This window comes from Antennarius striatus, chromosome 10 (assembly GCF_040054535.1).
Source record: "Antennarius striatus isolate MH-2024 chromosome 10, ASM4005453v1, whole genome shotgun sequence".
Taxonomy (NCBI): Eukaryota; Metazoa; Chordata; class Actinopteri; order Lophiiformes; family Antennariidae; genus Antennarius; species Antennarius striatus.
In genome coordinates, this window is record NC_090785.1 from 18,226,368 (window position 1) to 18,245,891 (window position 19,524).

General features: G+C 38.8%; 1 protein-coding gene across 1 annotated transcript in view; it reads left to right on the forward strand.

Annotated features, from left to right (window-relative positions):
• Positions 1-19,524, forward strand: part of pigg (phosphatidylinositol glycan anchor biosynthesis class G (EMM blood group)) — a 62,217-nt gene that overhangs the window by 8,120 nt on the left and 34,573 nt on the right. The window contains exons 4-8 of the mRNA XM_068326265.1: positions 1,375-1,563; positions 6,378-6,516; positions 9,897-10,118; positions 14,782-14,999; positions 15,176-15,457. Of these exons, the coding sequence (XP_068182366.1) occupies positions 1,375-1,563; positions 6,378-6,516; positions 9,897-10,118; positions 14,782-14,999; positions 15,176-15,457 (1,050 nt within the window). The remainder of the gene's footprint in view (positions 1-1,374; positions 1,564-6,377; positions 6,517-9,896; positions 10,119-14,781; positions 15,000-15,175; positions 15,458-19,524) is intronic.

The window sequence follows — 19,524 nt, forward strand, 5'->3', positions numbered from 1 at the left end:
ATCCTATCTCTTCTCACTGGAGTGATTTTACACTCAAGTTGCCATTTTTAGCCAAAGATTTAGAGAAAATTGTCTCCATTCAACTAATTTTTTTTTTTAATCAATGAGAACAAAATCTTGAAAACGTTAGTCTGGTTTCTGCTCTCATCACAACACTGAGAATGCTCCCAATCAAGGTCAACAGGGATTTACTGTTCACAGCCAACAGCAACCAATAATCTATTTAAAATCTCTTTGACCTCAGATACAGTGGACTATGATGTTTCTCTCAGCTGTCAGTGAGTTGAGTTGGTTTATCTTCTATTTTTCAAAGTCAGACTTTGTCTTCTATTCCATCCATGCCTCCCACATAATGGCCTGCTTCAATGAAAAAAAGTAGATGCCTAAAAACTTCCTGTGACAAAACTTTTCTAAATCAGAGGTAATTCTTTCAACCCCTTTTTGGCTCCAGCTTTAGAAAAAATTTTCATCGCTCCAGCAGTCGTGTCCAGTAATGTTCAGAAAGAGGCTCGAGTCCTATTTTTATCTTTGACTCAGGTTTGTCCTTTGACACTAAAGTCTCTGAAGGATTCTTGTCATCTGCAGGTTTCGAAAAGGTTGTCCACACTTTCATGTCGTCCACACTAAATTATTGCAGTGCACATTCAAAGAGTGTCACTGATCTAAAACACTTTTTCCAGGCTTTTAAAGTGTACAAAGCAAAGTCCGATCCTTGCTGCCCTTCACTGTGTGATTTAGGAATCATTTTAAGATTTCAATTTGAGTGTTCAGAATCTTATTTCCTTAACATTCAAAAACAATCTGCTATTATTGAAAATATTACAGGGAAACAAATCCTTTATTCAGCTCTGAGACAAAACATAAGTTGTTCTTTTTTGTGGAAATCTGACCAATATTGTTTCCATTTCACTGTTTATTAGCAAAAAAATCAATTGTAATTCTTTCATTTTCACGAAGAAATTTAAATTTAATTTGAAATTTGATCCCATGCCAATGCCCAGCATTATACAGCCCCTTCTGCAATAGCGCTCCAGCAGTGATATACTGTGTATGTATTTTTGCCTGTGCATTATGCTCTTCATGTGTGTCGGAAAATTATTCAGTCAATAAATCCACTGTGGGACTGTGTGCAAGCTGTTCTTCTCTCTGCTAGAATATTGGTCCTGCAGCTTTTTGAATTCTGAACTTGTGATGGTTTAGAATCTTTGCCTGATCATCAGGCAATCAACAAACTCTGTTGTGGCTTTGAGTCAAACCCGGCTCAGATTTGTTCATAGGGATGTTTTTGAATGATGTAAGGCTAAAATGCTTAAATGCTTACATTGGAGGCCCTGCAGCTCAGTGATCATCATAAATGCACGTTTCTCCATGTAGGTCGACAACAATGTGACCCGTCACTTGGATAGCACCCTGAAGAGAGATGACTGGGATATTTTAATCCTCCACTACCTCGGTCTGGACCATATAGGTCACATCAGTGGACCTCACAGTTCTCTCATTCAGCCCAAACTTCTGGAGATGGATGACATCCTGAAGAAAATTCACAATGCCCTCGATTCTAAGGTGATTTTTTTTTCCATGCTTACCTCTAAAATGATGACATGTTGCATGTAATGTTAAAGAGTCTGCCATCACAAGATCTGGACACAAGCAGCAGGTTCATAGGCCTCATGGGAAATATTTCTTGAATTATGATCAATTTAATAATGGCTCAGAAGTGATTCCAAATTTTTGCAGTAGGTAGTCCTGCTCAATGAGTCATTATGAGGATCAGATTATTATTGGAGCAATGCTTTTCTGTGAAATCCCATAATGTGGACACTGAGCATCTTTGGTGCTTAAATTACAGAATATAACATCATTAAAGGTCACTTAAAAGAACCAACAACAGGGTTTCAATTTATTTTATGTATGTATTTGAAGTTTTTGTCTTCAATTCAAGTTAATTTGACCAATTTCCTCTTTGTGATTTGCTGCTGCTTCAGTTGATTATTGCTTGCGAGCATTTTCCTTCCATATGATTTTATTGTTTTATGATTTTACAGACATATGTCTCATTATTTATCAAATAATGAACTATGTAAATTTCAGATAATGAAAAACGGTTAATATATTCATGCAATGTTATCAAAAACATTTAGTGCCATCAGTTTACGAATGGTTCATTAATTATTCACATAATTTAAATTGTTTCCAGCAGTTATTATGTTATCCTTTGTAACAACCCCACAGATTTAATAAACTGTTAAGCCTTTCTGTTATCTATATTTTTGTGTTTGATCAGTGTGCAGGTCTTGTCGCCTTGTTTTCTTTTTTGCAGTCTGACAGCAAAGCAAGAATATTTTCTTTACCGTGTATGTGTCGCTTGTGTATCTGTGTGGCTTGTATTTAGCTTGTCAAATCGTGTCAACACAAACTTGCAAATCCTATTGTTCTATTGCCTTGTTTAAAAGGCAGTCATTGAACAGAATCCTTGTAAGGTTCCTTCTGGCAGGAGACACAGCGTAGGGTATTTCTCTGTTTGTCCAGGTGACGTTTCAAAACATCCTTTTAATTATTTTTTCTGTTTTGTTAAATGTCTCCAGGCTCACGGTCAGTGCATGCTTTTAACATTAGAGGGCATTGACTGCACACATTGGCTGGAAGTTTTCCTTTTCCTCTTTTCAGTACCTTAAGACAGGATGGATTCTGCTGCAGCAAAGTGAACCACAAAAACAGGCTAATGGTCAAATGATGACCTTAACAGCTTCTATTGTAACGTGATCGGAGCAGTCTATTTCAGTGGCTCATAGCACACTGTCCATTACAATTTGATTGATATGCCGGACACACTCGTCTTAAGTTACTTCCATCAGACCTTTATGTTAATGGAGATCACTTGGCCTCAATTTTGCTCCTGGATATCTCAAAGTATAACGCTGAGATGCTTTCGCTGTTTGAAGTACGAAACATCTGAGACATGACTTGCAGTGTGGCGTGTAATCTGAGCCATTGTATTATATAAAAGAGATAAATGAGGCTTTTTAGACTCTTATATCTCTTGTTCATCTTCTTTTTTCTGTATTCTGCTTAGACAATAACAGCATTAGCTGTTCTGTATAATATTAATAGTTGTAAGAAATAAATGTATTGCTGATGCCTCCAGTCTGGTTCTAAATATATTCCTATGAATGGATCACATAATTCTAAGTTGCTTTGGTCTTTCATTCAAACATGTTGCTCGTACTTTTGGATACTTTCAGCTCTCTAGTATCTAGTTTGCTGACTGGTTATCAAAGATTTACTAAGATCAATGCTACACTAGTCAATTGTTTTTGGCTTTTTATTCTGATAAATTTAAATTGTAATCTACTTCTTTGAGTATGGTTGAGTCAGTGACACAGTACACACACCCTCTGCTGAGAAGAACACCCTAGAGATTCCCAGGTTGAGAATCAGTAATGTTACCAGCTTGATTGTAGAACTAAAATACAAACAATACAGCCTCCGTGGCCTATCCCAGTGCTTTGATCTTCACCAACAGGAGTACACACTGGTTTGTCCCTCGAGAAGACAAAAGAGCCCCTTTCCCAGTGTGAGACTCAGAATTGTTTAGATGCAACCTTGAGGTGTTTTAAGAGTCCCTCGTGTCCAGTTCCATCTACAACCAGCATCAAAGAGGTAAAATGTAGGACAGAAGGTAATGTAGTTCTTTGTTCATTCTTTGCTGAGTGAGTAGGAAATTCAGCTTAATGGGGCAGCTGAGAACAATGGTACAGTTTGACCCAGAACCATTTTGGTGATCACACAGATCCAAATATCCCAGTAAAATCTGGTAATTTCTAGAAATGGAAACTCAGATTGGTCTTGGATTTCAAATTCAAAAGCAGGATTTATCTCAGCCTTCTATCATTACTTTTTCTGTCCTCCGGGCTGTGTGTTAATTTGAGGCAGATAGGATACAACATTCAGTCGCTAATAATAAATGAATCGTTGGTCCCTGATTGTTTTTCCTCAATTGTGATACAGCACTGTACCGAGGAGTCTTTTTGTAATGTGTGGTAAGAATTGGCTTTGCTTTGTTTGCATCTGTAGTTGTGTTTTGAGATCAGCCTCCACTACTATGACTCATAAGGCATTCTTTTTGAAATAATCTGTTCCTATCAGTCTAGTTGAAACAGAATCACTTCACAAACCAGGTTTGATCAAAGTCATCCTCAACAAAGTCATCCTGGTGTTTTTTTCCGGCCTTCTCTGCATTTTATTCTGCTCTGCAGCTGAAGCGAAATGAAAGTAAGACATTTTTTTTATTTTATACTGCTGTTCAATGTCTCCCACATAATATCAAAAACAATCCATGAGATGTGAGAAACAATCCTCTACTGCTGCAGCCTGCATTCGATGCTTTTGGCCTCGATTCCAAATTGTTTCGAGTTCATTTTGTGCAAAGTGGAAATTATTCACATTTTTGATCTTGGAGGTTTCCCTTCTTAGAATGGGCTTCCATTAACTTTGTTGATGCTGAAGCGGAGTCCGACCTACTAGCTCCACGTTCGTTAAGATGATCAGGGCATACAGATGACTCTTGAGACGATGGTTGGAAGTTCTTGGTACTCTACTTACAGAGCTCCGGGTCGTTCTCCAATACTACAGAACAATGGTGAATGTGGTACGAGAAGGACAAATTCTTATCTCAAGACAGTGGTATTTATACTGTTAGAGACAGGCATGATGTCACATGACTCTTTTACAGGAATGCAATTAAATTCAAAGGGACGGTCTGAGAAACAAATGTTGAAGGGACAGTGAAACACAAATGATAACCTCAGGGTCCATAAACTACATCGTCAAAGGCTGGGAAACTGAGGTTATTTAGCAAGTGTTGAGTGTCTCCTGTGAGCAGACTTCATTTACAGTTAAACAAAAGAACTAAGTGTGTGTGTGGGAGTAAATCCTGTGGAAGGATTTCACCAAATGTTCTTCTAACCCTAAAGGTTAGAAGGTCTTGGAATGTTATCAGTATTTCATATGCAATAAACCAGAACAACAACCCTGGAGAACAAAACTAAGGGTGAGAAGATGACCAAAGGATTTAAATGCTTTTCCCATGTAAAGACCTGAACGTCGTCTTTTCCTTTTGGCTTTTCCCTTCAGGGGTCGCGACAGCGACTCAATTGCCTCCATCTAGCCCTGTCCTTTGCATCCTCTTCTCTCACACCAACTACCTTCATGTCCTCCCTCATTACATCCATAAACCTCCTCTTTGGTCTTCCTCTAGGCCTCCTGCCTGGCAGTTCAAAACTCAGCATCCTTCTACCAATATATTCACTATCTCTCCTCTGGACATGTCCAAACCATCTCAGTCTGGCCTCTCTGACTTTATCTCCAAAACCTCTAACATGTGCTGTCCCTCTGATGTACTCATTCCTGATCCTATCCTTCCTGGTCACTCCCAGAGAGAACCTCAGCATCTTCATCTCTGCTACCTCCAGCTCTGTCTCCTGTCTTTTCCTCAGTGACACTGTCTCTAGACCAAACAACATCGCTGGTCTCACCACAGTTTTGTACACCTTTCCTTTCATTTTAGCTGAAACTCTTCTATCACACATCACACCTGACACTTTCCTCCACCCGTTCCATCCTGCCTGTACACGCTTCTTCACCTCTTTTCCACACTCTCCATTGCTCTGGACTGTTGACCCTAAGTACTTAAAATCCTCCACCTTCTTGATCTCTTCTCCCTGTAACCTCACTCTTCCACTTGGGTCCCTCTCATTCACACACATGTACTCTGTCTTACTGCAGCTAACCTTCATTCCTCTCCTTTCCAGGACAAACCTCCACCTCTCTAGCTTCTCCTCCACCTGTTCCCTGCTCTCACTGCAGATCACAATGTCATCTGCAAACATCATAGTCCATGTAGATCCCTGTCTAACCTCGTCTGTCAGCCTGTCCATCACCATAGCGACCAAGAAGGGGCTCAGAGCTGATCCCTGATGCAGTCCCACCTCCACCTTGAACTCCTCTGTCACACCTACAGCACACCTCACCACTGTCTTACAGTCCTCATACATGTCCTGCACCGCTCTAACATACTTCTCTGCCACTCCAGACTTCCTACCACAGTTCCTCTCTGGGCACCCTGTCATAAGCTTTCTCCAGATCTACAAAAACACATTGCAGCTCCCTCTGGCCTTCTCTCTACTTCTCTATCAACATCCTCAAAGCAAATACTGCATCTGTAATACTCTTTTTTTGGCATGAAGCCATACTGCTGCTCACAAATGCTCACATCTGCCCTTGGTGTAGCTTCAACTACTGTTTCCCATGACTTCATTGTATGGCTCATCAGCTTACTGAACAATGATTTTAAAATTTCATTCAATGCCTTCTCTCAGGACACTGAGGGATCCTTGCCCTACCTGCTGGTGCTCTGTGGAGACCATGGGATGTCAGAGACGGGCAGCCATGGAGGGTCCTCTGAGCCAGAAGTTAGCACACCCCTGGTGCTCATAAGTCCAGCCTTCAAAAGAAAAGGTAAACCATCTCGTGTTGTTCAAAGACTGCAGCAGAGTTGTCATTAAATTGTAAAGTTCTTTCCAGCGGGTACCATTGATACAGTTACATCGGCACCCTGTCACCATACACAGTCATGAATAATGTGCAGCGTTGCTTGAGGTCAGGCCGTGCTTCTGTCCACTGTTCCATCCCTCTTGGAGGGAATGTGTTTTGTTCATGAATTAAACTAACTTATCAATAAGATCAGCAGGGAAACACTTTCTTTCATGCTCACATGTAACTTGTCATTAATTTTGTTCTGACGCTCGTGTCATCGGAGAGCCAAAATCGAAACTTTTTTTTTTGTAGTGAAGTATGTGGCTGAGTGCAAATGTGTGATTGTGTTAATTGCCTTTTTGTCTCAGCCAGGTCTATTTTTGAGATCTTTCTTTGCATGGATTCTTATTTTTAGATCATTAATGTCAGTGAATCTATTACAGTTCGGTGGAGTTGTTGCAACAGGCGTCTTGATTTTGTCTCCGTCTCTGTGGCAGCGGCTTGAATGACCTGCCTCTCAGTACAGTTTTATACTAATGTACATTCTACTGTTTTACAGTTGACAAGCAGCTTAGGATTCAAGTGTTACATTCTGTATTTTCTCCTAGGAGATTTTCCCATGTATTATTAATGATGTTTTTTTAGCAAAATGCTAAGCAAGACTATAGAAACAAACGCTAGTTGTCTGCACTACTTACCACATACTCATTTTTTTATTTCTGGAGCTGCGCCCTCAATTGATGTCTCGCTCTCTCCCCGTCTCACACAGAACACATCTTTTACACAGACTTCACTTCAGTGGGTAGCTCAGGTATATTAACAGCTCCGAAAATACAGCATGTTTCATGACCCATATTAACATTTTTATGTCTGTGGGTTTTGTTTTTTTTATTATTGTTCAGCTGATCAACAAGTGGGCATGTTGATACTTACCACCCGTCTGTGGAGACTCTTATTTTACTTTATTCTGTTGCCACATGTTCATCCTATGGATGAAAATTTTTAATTGGATTCTGAAGAACCTAATCATTACAGTAATCATTTGTATTAAAAAATTACATCTTGAATTTTTTTGCTACTTGAAAGAGTTTCTATTAATATCACCGCAGCTTTACATTGCTGTATTTTTAGTGTTATGAGAAGCGAATCATTTGTTGAAATGCCTGCTGTTTTTCATATGACATGCTGCAGTAGATCAGGGTTTATTAGTGGCTCAGGATCTGAGCTGCATTGTTGAGAAAACAACCCTCATGTCACAGATTGGCAGAACATTTAAGCTACATTGCTGGGGGATGTAGAGGGAGGGATGCCACTTTCATCGAACAAAACTGGGGAGACACCATACAATCATTACCATGTGTCCCTGCATTCTCTTGCTCTCTCTCAGACGCCAGGAGCCAGAGTTTGACAGCCAAACCCCATAAAAACTGACCCGTATGCATTAACAGAGAATTCTAGCCTCAAAACAAAAGCAATGATGATGGTGAAAATTTCATCTGACTGCCAGAGAGATACAGTATACAAGAAATGTGTAGTACCGATGTACACACATGTAATACTGTAAGCGTCAGCACCAGTTTCAGTCCTAACAGTCCTGAGGTAAACGGCCCCTCATCCGGTCAAGATACTCACCAAGATACTGACCGTGAACCTTTTTTTATTAAAATTAGAAAATGACCGCAATATCAGGGAGCTGGATACTTAATGCGTATGGCTTCATTATCAGCTGCAGTTTTCTCATCTGTGAATCAGCATTCTGTGAGTGTGTGACCTTTACTGAGTTATGACACATCTATTCCACCAGAATGAGTTGGTCTGTTCTGTATAAACCAAACTGAACATGGAAACAGACTGAATCTCTGTAGTACTCAGTGGTCAGTGGAGGAGAATACTTCATCTTAAGTGTTTTCAAGTGTTATTTGTTCTATAAAATCATTATTATTTATTACGTCATAGAGTTTTGAGGATTAATATTACTGCTTGATGGGGTTTTGAAATTCATCCACTTTTAAAATCAGATTTCCTCTTTAATATTAATGATTCAACAACAGCTACATTTTATGCATCTTCAGACATTCATTGTTAAAATAGACATTTGAAAGAGCCTCATATAATTAGAAAATGTGTGGCTTTATCATGACTAGCTATATGTTATAATATAGAAAATATCTCTTGTTGCTGTTTTTTTTTTTTACTAGAAGATGAATTTGCTTTATCTCATTGTTTGAAATTACCAGATTGATTCATAGCTCTGGGCATTGTCCCAGTCTTTGCTTTACAGGAGCCTAATATCCCCACATGGTTTTTTACCTTTAGGTTATATTATACAGCAGACTAGTTCATCATTTCAACCTGTAAACACCACTTCAACACAGACAATTTGGAAGCGTTTTCCTCCGTCTGTTGTTATTTTTGAGAGATCGCTACAGGAATCCATGTGTCAGCATCACACGCAGCGACAACCCTGTGCTCCTACACTCATTAATACACGTGTGATTATGAGTTATTTGTAATGTGTTGCTTCATCAATTTGGTGTTATGATTCAAATTAAATATCACTTTAATTATAATCCCATAAGATGTCACCAAAACATTTAACCTTTGTGAGTGAAACGAGTTAAAATGTGAAGAAAGGTCACACGTGTTCCATCACAGCCCCCCCCTCGTTCCTGTGACTGTATTTTAACTGCCCCGATGAGATTCTGCAGCTACTCTGATTAAAGGGATGTCTGCGTAAAGCACACACTGCTCAAAAAAAAAATAAAATTAAAGGCATCACTTAAATCAGTCATCACAGATCTCTGTGAATGAAATTTTCCACTTGATAATCTTATTATTTCCATAGCGTAATTTGTTAAGGACAAAATTATGTAAAAACAATCAGAAGAATGCAAAATCACTATCTCACTGAGGACTGGATTCAGAACCAAACCCAAAATGAAAGTGAAAACCTCCACTGACAGGCTGATCCAACTTGTGTGAATTTCCCCAAACAACTCTTAACGTGTGTGTGTGTGTGTGTGTGTGTGTGTGTGTGTGTGTGTGTGTGTGTGTGTGTGTGTGTGTGTGTGTGTGTGTGTGTGTGTGTGTGTGTGTTTCATAGTGGTTAGAATAAGAAATTAGCCTCTTATAAATAAATATCTTTTTTTTTCTTCACACTATCACTGACTGATACAAAAAACTTGTGACTGAGGATTGTATAAATTATTGGGGGAAAAAAGAGACAAATCACCTGGCTGTAAATTAAAGGTGTCCCAATATAACTTCGGATTCAAGTTGAATCGAAGATGATGAAGTTACTTTTTCATCACCTGATTATTCTTAAACTTCCTGACATTTTTGCTTGTATATTTTTCACCCAGCAATGCCAGCGGGGATGGACATACCTGCAGTTGTGGAGCAGGTCGACCTGACTCCGACCCTAGCCCTGGGATTTGGCCTGCCCATATCACAGAACAGCGTGGGTCACGTGATCCCAGAAGTGTTGGAGGAAACCTCACTCAGAGACAGGCTGCGCTACCTGCATATCAATGGCCATCAGCTCAGCTGCCTGCTGAAAGACACCATTCCTGACTATGAGAAAGGTGAGTAGCAAATTCACTGAGTCCAAATTCTGGACTCATTAAAACCCTTAAAAGCCAGGACTTGGTCAGACAAAGACTCATCATTATTCTGTAGTGTTTCTGGCTGATGACAGGATGAGTGCTCATGCTTCTTTGCACACGGTAATATGAGTGTTTCCAGTAGTTAGAAAGAAAGTCAGTCCAAGGAATATTCCATTCCATAGTAAAAGTACAGGCTCTTTTCCCTCAATTAGCTGAAGTTAGTAGAACCTCCAAACAGACAGCATGTCCATCTCAGCTTTCTCTCAAAAAACCTTCAATGATAGTTGGACAATCTGATGAAATTACTGCCTATATTACACACACACGTACATGCATACGTAAGTAGTACAAGCAGTAAGGTGGGCCAAGGTTTTGGTCTTTCGGAGCCCAACTTTATTTAAATCAGAATGTATGAACTGGTATTTGTTACTTGTATGGGGAGGTACCTGTTTTGGAGGAGCCTCTGCTCAGATGGTTTGCTGTAGACTGCAGCTTCTCAGAGTGTTTAACCTGAAATAGTTGATTTTAGACAAGAGTGGAATGAGCACAATTAAACAAAATTAACCAAACGGATGGAAATAAACCCAGTCATCGTCGTTCTTTTATTTAGCTAGATGGTCTCGTTAATTGTGATGTTTGAAATTTTCTTCCAATGCCTTTCAGAGTTCTCCTTTTAGTTTACAGTATGTTTTATTGCTGCAGATGAATTACACATGTAACTACAGGAAGTGAGACACTGAAAGCTGGAAATACATGTAGACTTTATGATGAGTGAGGAAGCTTATGAAGAATAAAATCCACCGGACATCAAAAATCTTGGTGAGAAACAACACTCTGGAATATCTGAATCCTGAGTTTTATAAATCCATAACTAAACGACCTTCCAGCTGGTCAAGTTCCACATGGGAGAGTCACGACAAGTTTGTTCTTCAACATTAATGTGGTCCACACTTTGTGCAAATGCATGCACATATCCTTGAGAAATTTACTCCCTACTCAAGTCGAGGTCATGCTGGTTGTCAGTTTTATCCTTTTCACAGCCCCCCCCCCTCCTTGTCTGTGTCCCTCTGTTGCTGTCCTTCACTTTCAGAAACATTTGATACACCAGTGGAGAATTACCATTGGTAATATGTGAATGGTCAGGTGTGATCTATCTTGTCCTTTCTGTTCAACAGAAAGGAGGACGCAGAGACCAGTATGTGATTGGCTTGTTTACTAGGTTATTTGATATAAAATAATATGAAGTAGTTGTTTCACTAAAATGACACTTTCTTTAAAACTGAAACTGTTAAAATATTTACACATTGTTTTACATTAAGATTTTTTTTTTAAATCCATTTTGGCATCAGTCATAAGTATTCATGCTGAATTTTTTTTCAAAGAAAAAGTTAACCGGCGTTTAAATGATTAGGTTGTTTTTTTGTGGGGGTTTTTTTTTATTTGTTTATGATTATTACAAAAGGCTTCACCACTTTTATCTCACTGTCGGGCCAAAACACATTTTTAATTTGTCCAATGGATTTATCAGTTGGATAAAGTGATTGCTGACAGGAATGCCGTTCGTTTTTTGACTTACGATGTTACTCAGAAAAGAAAACTGACGCAAACTTCCATGCCTCTCAGGTACCATGTGGTTTTTTAATTTTAAACTTTTTTCTTCCATTCACATAATGACTTACCACTCTGGCAACACATTTTCAACCTATTTTTGTCCTTGGTTTCCATAGCAGTAGAATTGGATAATAAGTAGATCAGCACACCTACATTTTTTAATATGTGAAAGGTAATCTTGTAGCTTATATGCAGTGACAGAATTATCACTGTTTAGAAATTCACCTGGAATAATACATTTAAGTAGCACGGATGTAAATGTTTAAGGGTTTTGTTTTTTCTTTGCCTGATGTCAGTTTTCAATTATGTTTAATCCGTGCTCAATAATACTGCAGCTGTCAAAAAGTTTTGCAAAAATTGTAATTGTTCGTAGTGTCACCCTGATTAGATATTTAATGCCATTGCTATGTAACACTGACTTTGTCCCAAAGTACAAATAGTTTCCTCTAAATCTCTAAATCTAATAGTGGTTTTAACACACTTCAGATCAAAATACCCCATCAGACACTTTCTCAGCATCAAGTCATAACAATGTGTTTGTTGTATAATCTTTGTTGTGTACAAGTACACAACAGTCCTATAAGAGTCAAGATTTTACTCATCTTTGTTCATGCAATGCAGTGATCTGCACTGAACAAAGATATCTCATGAAAGGATGATGTACCTTTCTTTATGAATTAATGACATAATTCCAGGGTCACACGTGTCCGAATGTTGTCTGGTAGCCCAGGCCCAATTACCGACTCCACACAATAAATGTATTAGTAAAAGGTTCCCTATAAAATGTACCGTATTTTCCGCACTATAAGGCGCACCTAAAAGCCTAAAATTTTCTCATAAACCCGTAGTGCGCTTTATAATCCGGTGCGTCTTATATATGGATTAATATTCATATTAATATTGGTTAAAAACATGATCGCTGAAAAAAAGCCGGCAGTCTGGCCGGCAGTCATGCCGCACTCCGCCACCAGAGGAGCCCCCTCACAAGGCACTCGGGCCCACGCCCCCTAACAACGGTAGTCAAGGGGCATCACCGAAGTCCCGGCTCTGACTGAGCTGCTCTCAGACGGTAGAGCAGACTGTAGGAGCACCGGTGATGACGTGGCAAAACATAAGGAACTTTCAACAATTCTATTAATAAAGTTTGACTGACTGACTGATCTCAGTATTTCCTAACTATTTGGCGTCAGAAATATCGATCGAAACAATATAAATGAAGACGAACGTCGGAGCTTAAATATCTGCTTCGAACTTCAGATCAGGAAATAATCCGCTCTGTTTGCACTGACTGCACTCGTAATTAATTTAACCAGTTTTTAATGTCAGGTTTTTTAATATGCGTGTTGACTTCTTTCTAAGATTGCAAAGTGATCAAGTGATCAGGTTTACTTGATGAGGCTCAGAATGTCTTATTGACATAACAATAGGGGCCATTCAAGGTAGTCAGGAAGTCATGAATGCAATCATTACTGCCTGAGCAGCGCTGCTCTATCTAGTGGACGGATTGCGCAACTACAGCCGCTGCAGTTTAACAAATAAATTGAATTTATTTTTTTATTGTGTTCGCCTTGTAGTCCGGTGTGCCTTACATATGAAATAAATTATAAAAACAAATTATTGAGGGTGCGCCTTCTAGTCCAGTGTGCCTTATTGTGCGGAAAATACTGTATTTACTATCTGCCTTGTATCAATCTTCATATTATGTTTTTCTTGTGATTCCAACCTCAGGCATCTTAGAGGGCCATTAACCAAACTCTGTACTTTTAGACAGATGAAAGATGGCCAAGGCCATCGATATTGTATGATTCATGCCTGTGGCTTAAGCTTCTAATATTTCTACCAACCCCACTGTCTGGCAAAGCCACAGTCACTATTTATCACCCCTTACCTATGCTGCTAAAATAGGTGTTTGTGTGCGTGTGCATGTGCGTGTGTGTGCATGTGTGTGTGTGTGTGTGTGTGTGTGTGTGAGCGAAAGAGAGAGAGTGTGTGTGTTTCACTGATGTATATAACAAATCAAACCTCCATGTTTCTTTATCCTTGAACAGACTCATATAGCAAAGATATCAAATTAAAACAGGCATCTTTTCATCGTACTTTTTTTTCTACTGGTTAATTAATTTTTCATTTTAAAATCTACACAGCACACAGAAAAATAAAGTTTCTAAAATTTAATTGGGCGGTACGGTGGCACATTGGGTAGCGTTGTCGCCGCACAGCAAGGCGGTTTTGAGTTCAAACCACCTTTCCAAAGTTTGCATGTTCTCCCCATGTCTGCGTGGATTCTCCAGCTTCCTCCCGCCTCCAAGAACATGTGCTTCAGGTTAATTTCCTGGGCCCAAATTGCCTGTAGGAGTGGCCCCTGCCTCACGCGCTCAGTCGGCCGGGATAGGCTCCAGCTGCCAGCGACAGCGAATGAACCGAGTTCAGAAGACGAATGAAAATTTTATTGATCATCCATTCGTAACATTCGATATGCATCCAAATGATTGATGAATTCATACATGGGATTAGTGAACTCATTCTAAGCAAACACATATTAGCAGTAGAGTTTATGATGAAATGTAGCAGGACAGGCTTCAATCTGAAAAGGCCTTTCACACAGTGAAACAGTCCTCCAGTCTGAGCTGACTTTGGGACAAACCATTGAAACTGATTTTTCCTCATTAAGAGTAAATAATGACTGGCTGGGGAGCTCTTCTACAATATTAATACATTCAAAGTATTGTTAGCAGTCTGCAAAAAGATGTTGGAGTTTCATTATTTGGAAAGCAGGTTGTTTAGCTACGCAGATTAGTTTAATTGTCTCGATGCATCAGAAGATGTTGGTGATGAACAATTTACGATTGTTCTGCTGCCTCATAGAGGTTATTAGTAGGAGGCTGCAAATACCCTCATTTAGACAAATCTCTATGAATGCACTAGTTGCTACTGTTCAGGAAGTGGTAATGCAGCATTTAACAGCAAACAGTGGTGGTAACGTTTGAACATGTTGCTGATGTAGGTGTCTCCCAAATTCTCTCCACTGTAGAGGCAGGGTTTGAGCAGTTCCGTGTAGCAGAAAAGGCTCATGGGAACTGGATGAAGCTTTATCTAGAGGGTAACACCTCTGAGGTGCTGACCAACATGGGCAAGAAAGTCCTGAAGCAGTATCTGGAGGCCCTGGCTGCCATGAGCTCATGTCTGAGCAAACAACTGGGAAAGTACGACATGTACTCCATGATCGCTGGCATGATGTTTGTGTTTCAGGTAGGTAGTAGATTGTCCCTCTTACTAAAGAAAATAAATAAACTCTTCACTGTTCACATATATTGCTCACACATTCTGTGGATTATCTGTGGTATGTTCTGAATAAAATACAACTATAAATTTATTTTCTCCCCATCTTTCTCTCTCTCCATTCTCTCCCTCGGACTTGTCCAAAGCTCCTTCTGGTCTTACTGCTGACTTTGCCTGAAGCCCTCAGTGCTGAAGCAGTGGTGGACCTCCCAGTCCTGTCAGCCCTGGTCTCCCTGCCTTTCTATCTCTTGTGCCTGCTGCTCGCCTCCGTGCACGTCTTGGTGTGCACATCTGCAGAGAGCTCTTGTTACTTCTGCAGCCTCTCCTGGGGTCTCGTATTTGCTGCGGTTGCCTTCTCCTCAGCGATGTTTTGTATTCTGGTCTCTATGTTAACTCGCCGACTCCTCCCAGCACCCACTCACAGGAAGGTGAGTATATGATCCTAAGTACACCAGTCAAGCACAAGTGCAAATCACAGCAGAGCTTTTCTGATTGGTTAACCAGTTCATCTGTTCTGTGATCATTATATAGGAAAAAAATATGAATATATCCTGAAATGTTTACTGGTGTATAAAGAAATAGTTGCAGGAAGAGAAAACTGCCATTGAGACATCATTTATTGTGCAAAAAGTCTGCAGAATCACCAACTTATTGATTTGGAAAAGGCAGCAAAGTCTCTTCAGATGCAGTTGTAAATCACCTGAATGTCCCTGCATTGTGAAACACGGGTCTGAAAGGGTTTGGTAAATGCTGAAAGGAGCGCCTCTTAGTTTGAGATTTAGAGCACCATTTATATTAATCAAAGAGTTTTTGGTTGACTGCACACATTGTGGTGTTTTTTTCATCGAGGATCCCAATGAGCCACTTAAATTACTTTGCTGCGTTGTACAGGGGCATGGCAATGTATTAAAATGTAGGGAGAAGCTTTGGTGTTGAGGTTTTAATGCAGTGATGTAAATTTAATTGTAAAGACACAGCAGATATTACGTTGTTTAATGCCAACAATAATTAAACACAATCATGTCTTAAGAGCAACTGTAGTGACTGTGAGAGTTATACGAAAGGAACTTGTGCTGTATTTTTAAAACTTTCACAGATTTATTGTTAGATCCAACATCTCAACAAAGGGACCCTGAATTTGTTTAAGAGGCAGCTGCAGTCCTTTCTGCTGCAGGTTGTGTCCCAGGAGCCACACGCCCCCACTTTTCAATGAAATCACATCATGTGTCTGAAACACAACGCTCCACTGATGAACATAATTCATCATTTTAGCATTCACGATATAGCATATGTGTTTTTTGTTTGTTGATGTGACTTGATCACCTTATCATTTAAAATCATGGAGCATTCCAAGTTTTGTTTATATCATTTTTTTCTGCCAAGTCATGTTTAAAGATGAACTACATTTACTATTTTAAAAGCAGCAGCATTTACAGCTGTTTGTCTTACACTGGTGGGGAAGGAAAACTAATATATCAGCAGTGTTAGGAAAGCGACTGGTGAAGATTTGTGAGATAAAGCGGTGGTTGCTAAACTTTTCCAAATCCCCAAAATAATGGCGCCAGATTTGAGACCCCCCCCCCCCCAGAGAGAATGATGACCTCCCCTTGGGAAAGATTTATCACCACACTCATGCTCTACCACATTTTCACTGAAGTCAGACTCAGCTGTCTGAATTCCCTTCTATTAAAGACATCTTGATCAACAACCCAGTGACTTGTGTGTTAAGAGTGTTTTAAAATGGCATCTAGTTCGTAGTTTGGGATAGTTCTTATTATATCCAGTCCGCCTGGCCAACACTAATGTAGTCTAATACAGCACCCATGCAGTGAATCTCACGAAGGTTATTATGGTCTATTTTCAGTGAAGTTTTAGATATTTCAAATGTAGAAAGAGCATTTTTAATTTAGCTGTATTGTCTTCTCTTGACAATTGATTCTGTGATTATGTTGAGTTTGTTAACTAAGAAATGCCTCTAGAAAGTACATGTAATGTTGAATCAGCATATCTAAAACAAACATTATTACCTTCATGAAGGGACAATTTAGTACATGATTTACAGCGCATTTTTTTCTGTTTCACTGATGTTGATGAGAAAGCTTAGAAGTTATCACATGGGCTATATTTTTAGCCTCTGTGACAAAAATATTCAGATGTCAGTTTAAAAGATCTTTGAGACCTTAAAACTCATTAAATATTTCAAAAGTTACGTCAGTGCAGTACTTTATTTCAGTAATACAGGGATAACTAGTGTGAAATGCACCCCAAATTCCCAAAACCATAAGTTAAACTGTCAAGTGTAAAAGTCACAAAATACATATGTCAAGAACATTGATAGCCAAATAAATGAACATGATGGTGTATAAGGGTTGTGTAAAAAAATGACTTCTTGTCTTATTTTCAGATAAGTATGTTGAAAGTCGATTTAATAGAATGAAGTGATTTCCAGTGATGTGTAGAAAGCTTCTCTAAATGTGGCCAATTAATTCAGATGGTGGGCGCTTTAAGTATGTATTTAAATTGGCCCTATAGCTAAGTCTTTATTACTGAATCACTTATTATGTTTCTTTGAGAAAGTGTAATATGTCTAAATAACAAATATGAAGAAATTCACTTGGACTAGATTTATATATGTACTGTAGTAAGAAAGGGAAATGTACTGAAGGCTTTTCTGTTACTATTACTGGGAGAGTTTTTTTTTAAACACGTGGGTATTTGTAAAGATATTATGAATGTCGCAATATGTGCAGATAGCAGATAGAGCGTTGAAGATTACATAGTGTCTTTAGATTACATAAGATTACACAAATTTTGGTTTTCTATGTGTATTTTTTCAACACTTTTTGCTTATCTCACAGTGGAACATGCCAAAATTAGCACTAAGACATGATCAAATTAAGTCTTGTAATACGGCACAATCACTTAAAGTAGTTAGATTCTAAGTGCAAAGCTGTGCCTGGTTAGGCTTGACAAATGAGCGCATTATGGCTGGCATCCAAAAGTTATTAATAGAGGTGCCCTGATTAGTTTTCCTGTGAGAAAGAATTGATAACTGGAAGATTAAATACACTTGCCAACTCACCACTCAAACAAAAGTATGATAAGGCCTCCAGTTAAATAAATTTTAATAACATAAAGGTCATTGTTCTTTATTTAGAAAAGTTAGGTCAGTGAAGGATGTGAAAAGTTATAGAACGATTCAAAGAGGAATTTGAGAAAATAGTAAAAGAACTGCAAATGAATTAATAGTATAAACTAGAATAAATATTCAAATGAATTAAGAACTTTTTAGAAAAAATTGTATTTCTTTATTCTATAATAAGTTAATATGAGAATTTAATTTGTTGCTTTGGATCTGGATAATTTCCCTATGTTGCCCAGTGTGAATATTAATATGATGCTTCATGTCTATATGGCTGAGCTGGAAAGGAATGGGTGTTCCACATCTTCATGATTTAATGTTGGGTTCACTGGTCTGCCAGTAGAATGTGATAAATCATATACAAAAAATAAGTATTTCCAGAAGTATTACAACTGATTCATTGTTTGATATTTTGTTTTTACATTTTGGCCCTGAGGCTGCTTAGAAAGTATTTCTGACTAGCATGCTCTGAAGTAACAGAAAACCAAAGCCCTGCCTTTGTGGAATTTGTTTGATAAAGTTGTTGTTTTGATAAATAAAGGAATGGTTTGACATTTATTTTTCAATGAAGAGAAGATTGACGACACTAATATCTGTATATTAAATGTAAGACTGCTGCCACAACCTGTTGACTTAAGCTAGCCTTAATCTAGACTGGAAGCCAGGAAGATTAGGTAAATAAATTAGCACAATCTATAAACTAGTTTGCTCGAATTCAATTAACACATCATTTCTGATTGTTTAATCAATGGAGTGGCAGGCAATATGATGTTGTCAGAACCAAATCATTTCTATGTTTAACATAATTTAATTCCTGGATGGAATCGGATGTCAGTATTGCCAGAGCTACATTGGAATTGCTTAGCAGAGATCTCTGACATCTGCATTTTGAATTGTGTGTACTTACTGGATAGCAATTAAAAAAAGAAAGTAAAAAATAAACCTGGTATTAAATCCTGTTGTACCGCACAATGTGAGGCTAACCATCTTGAAGATAATATTATTTCCTATAGCAATAAAATGTTTCTTGTCCTGTAAGTTGCACCTGTACCGTTGCAGGAAAGTCCAGTCAGAATTCATACCTGACAAACAACAAAATGTGGCTTTCTCAAAATCAGCAGCGACACCTTATAAGAGACTAGAAATGTTGGCAGAAGCGCATGGATTCCTGGGTCATTTGGGATTTCAAAAGAAGGGCTTTTTTCCATCCAGATGATACTTTGACGTTTACATTTAGGTTTATTTTACGTATGTTTGTTGTGATATTAACACAATTAATGCAGCAGTGGCTCAGTGGTAGAGCGGGTCGTCCAATGATCACAAGATTAGCGGTCCGATTCCCGCTCCCGCCCA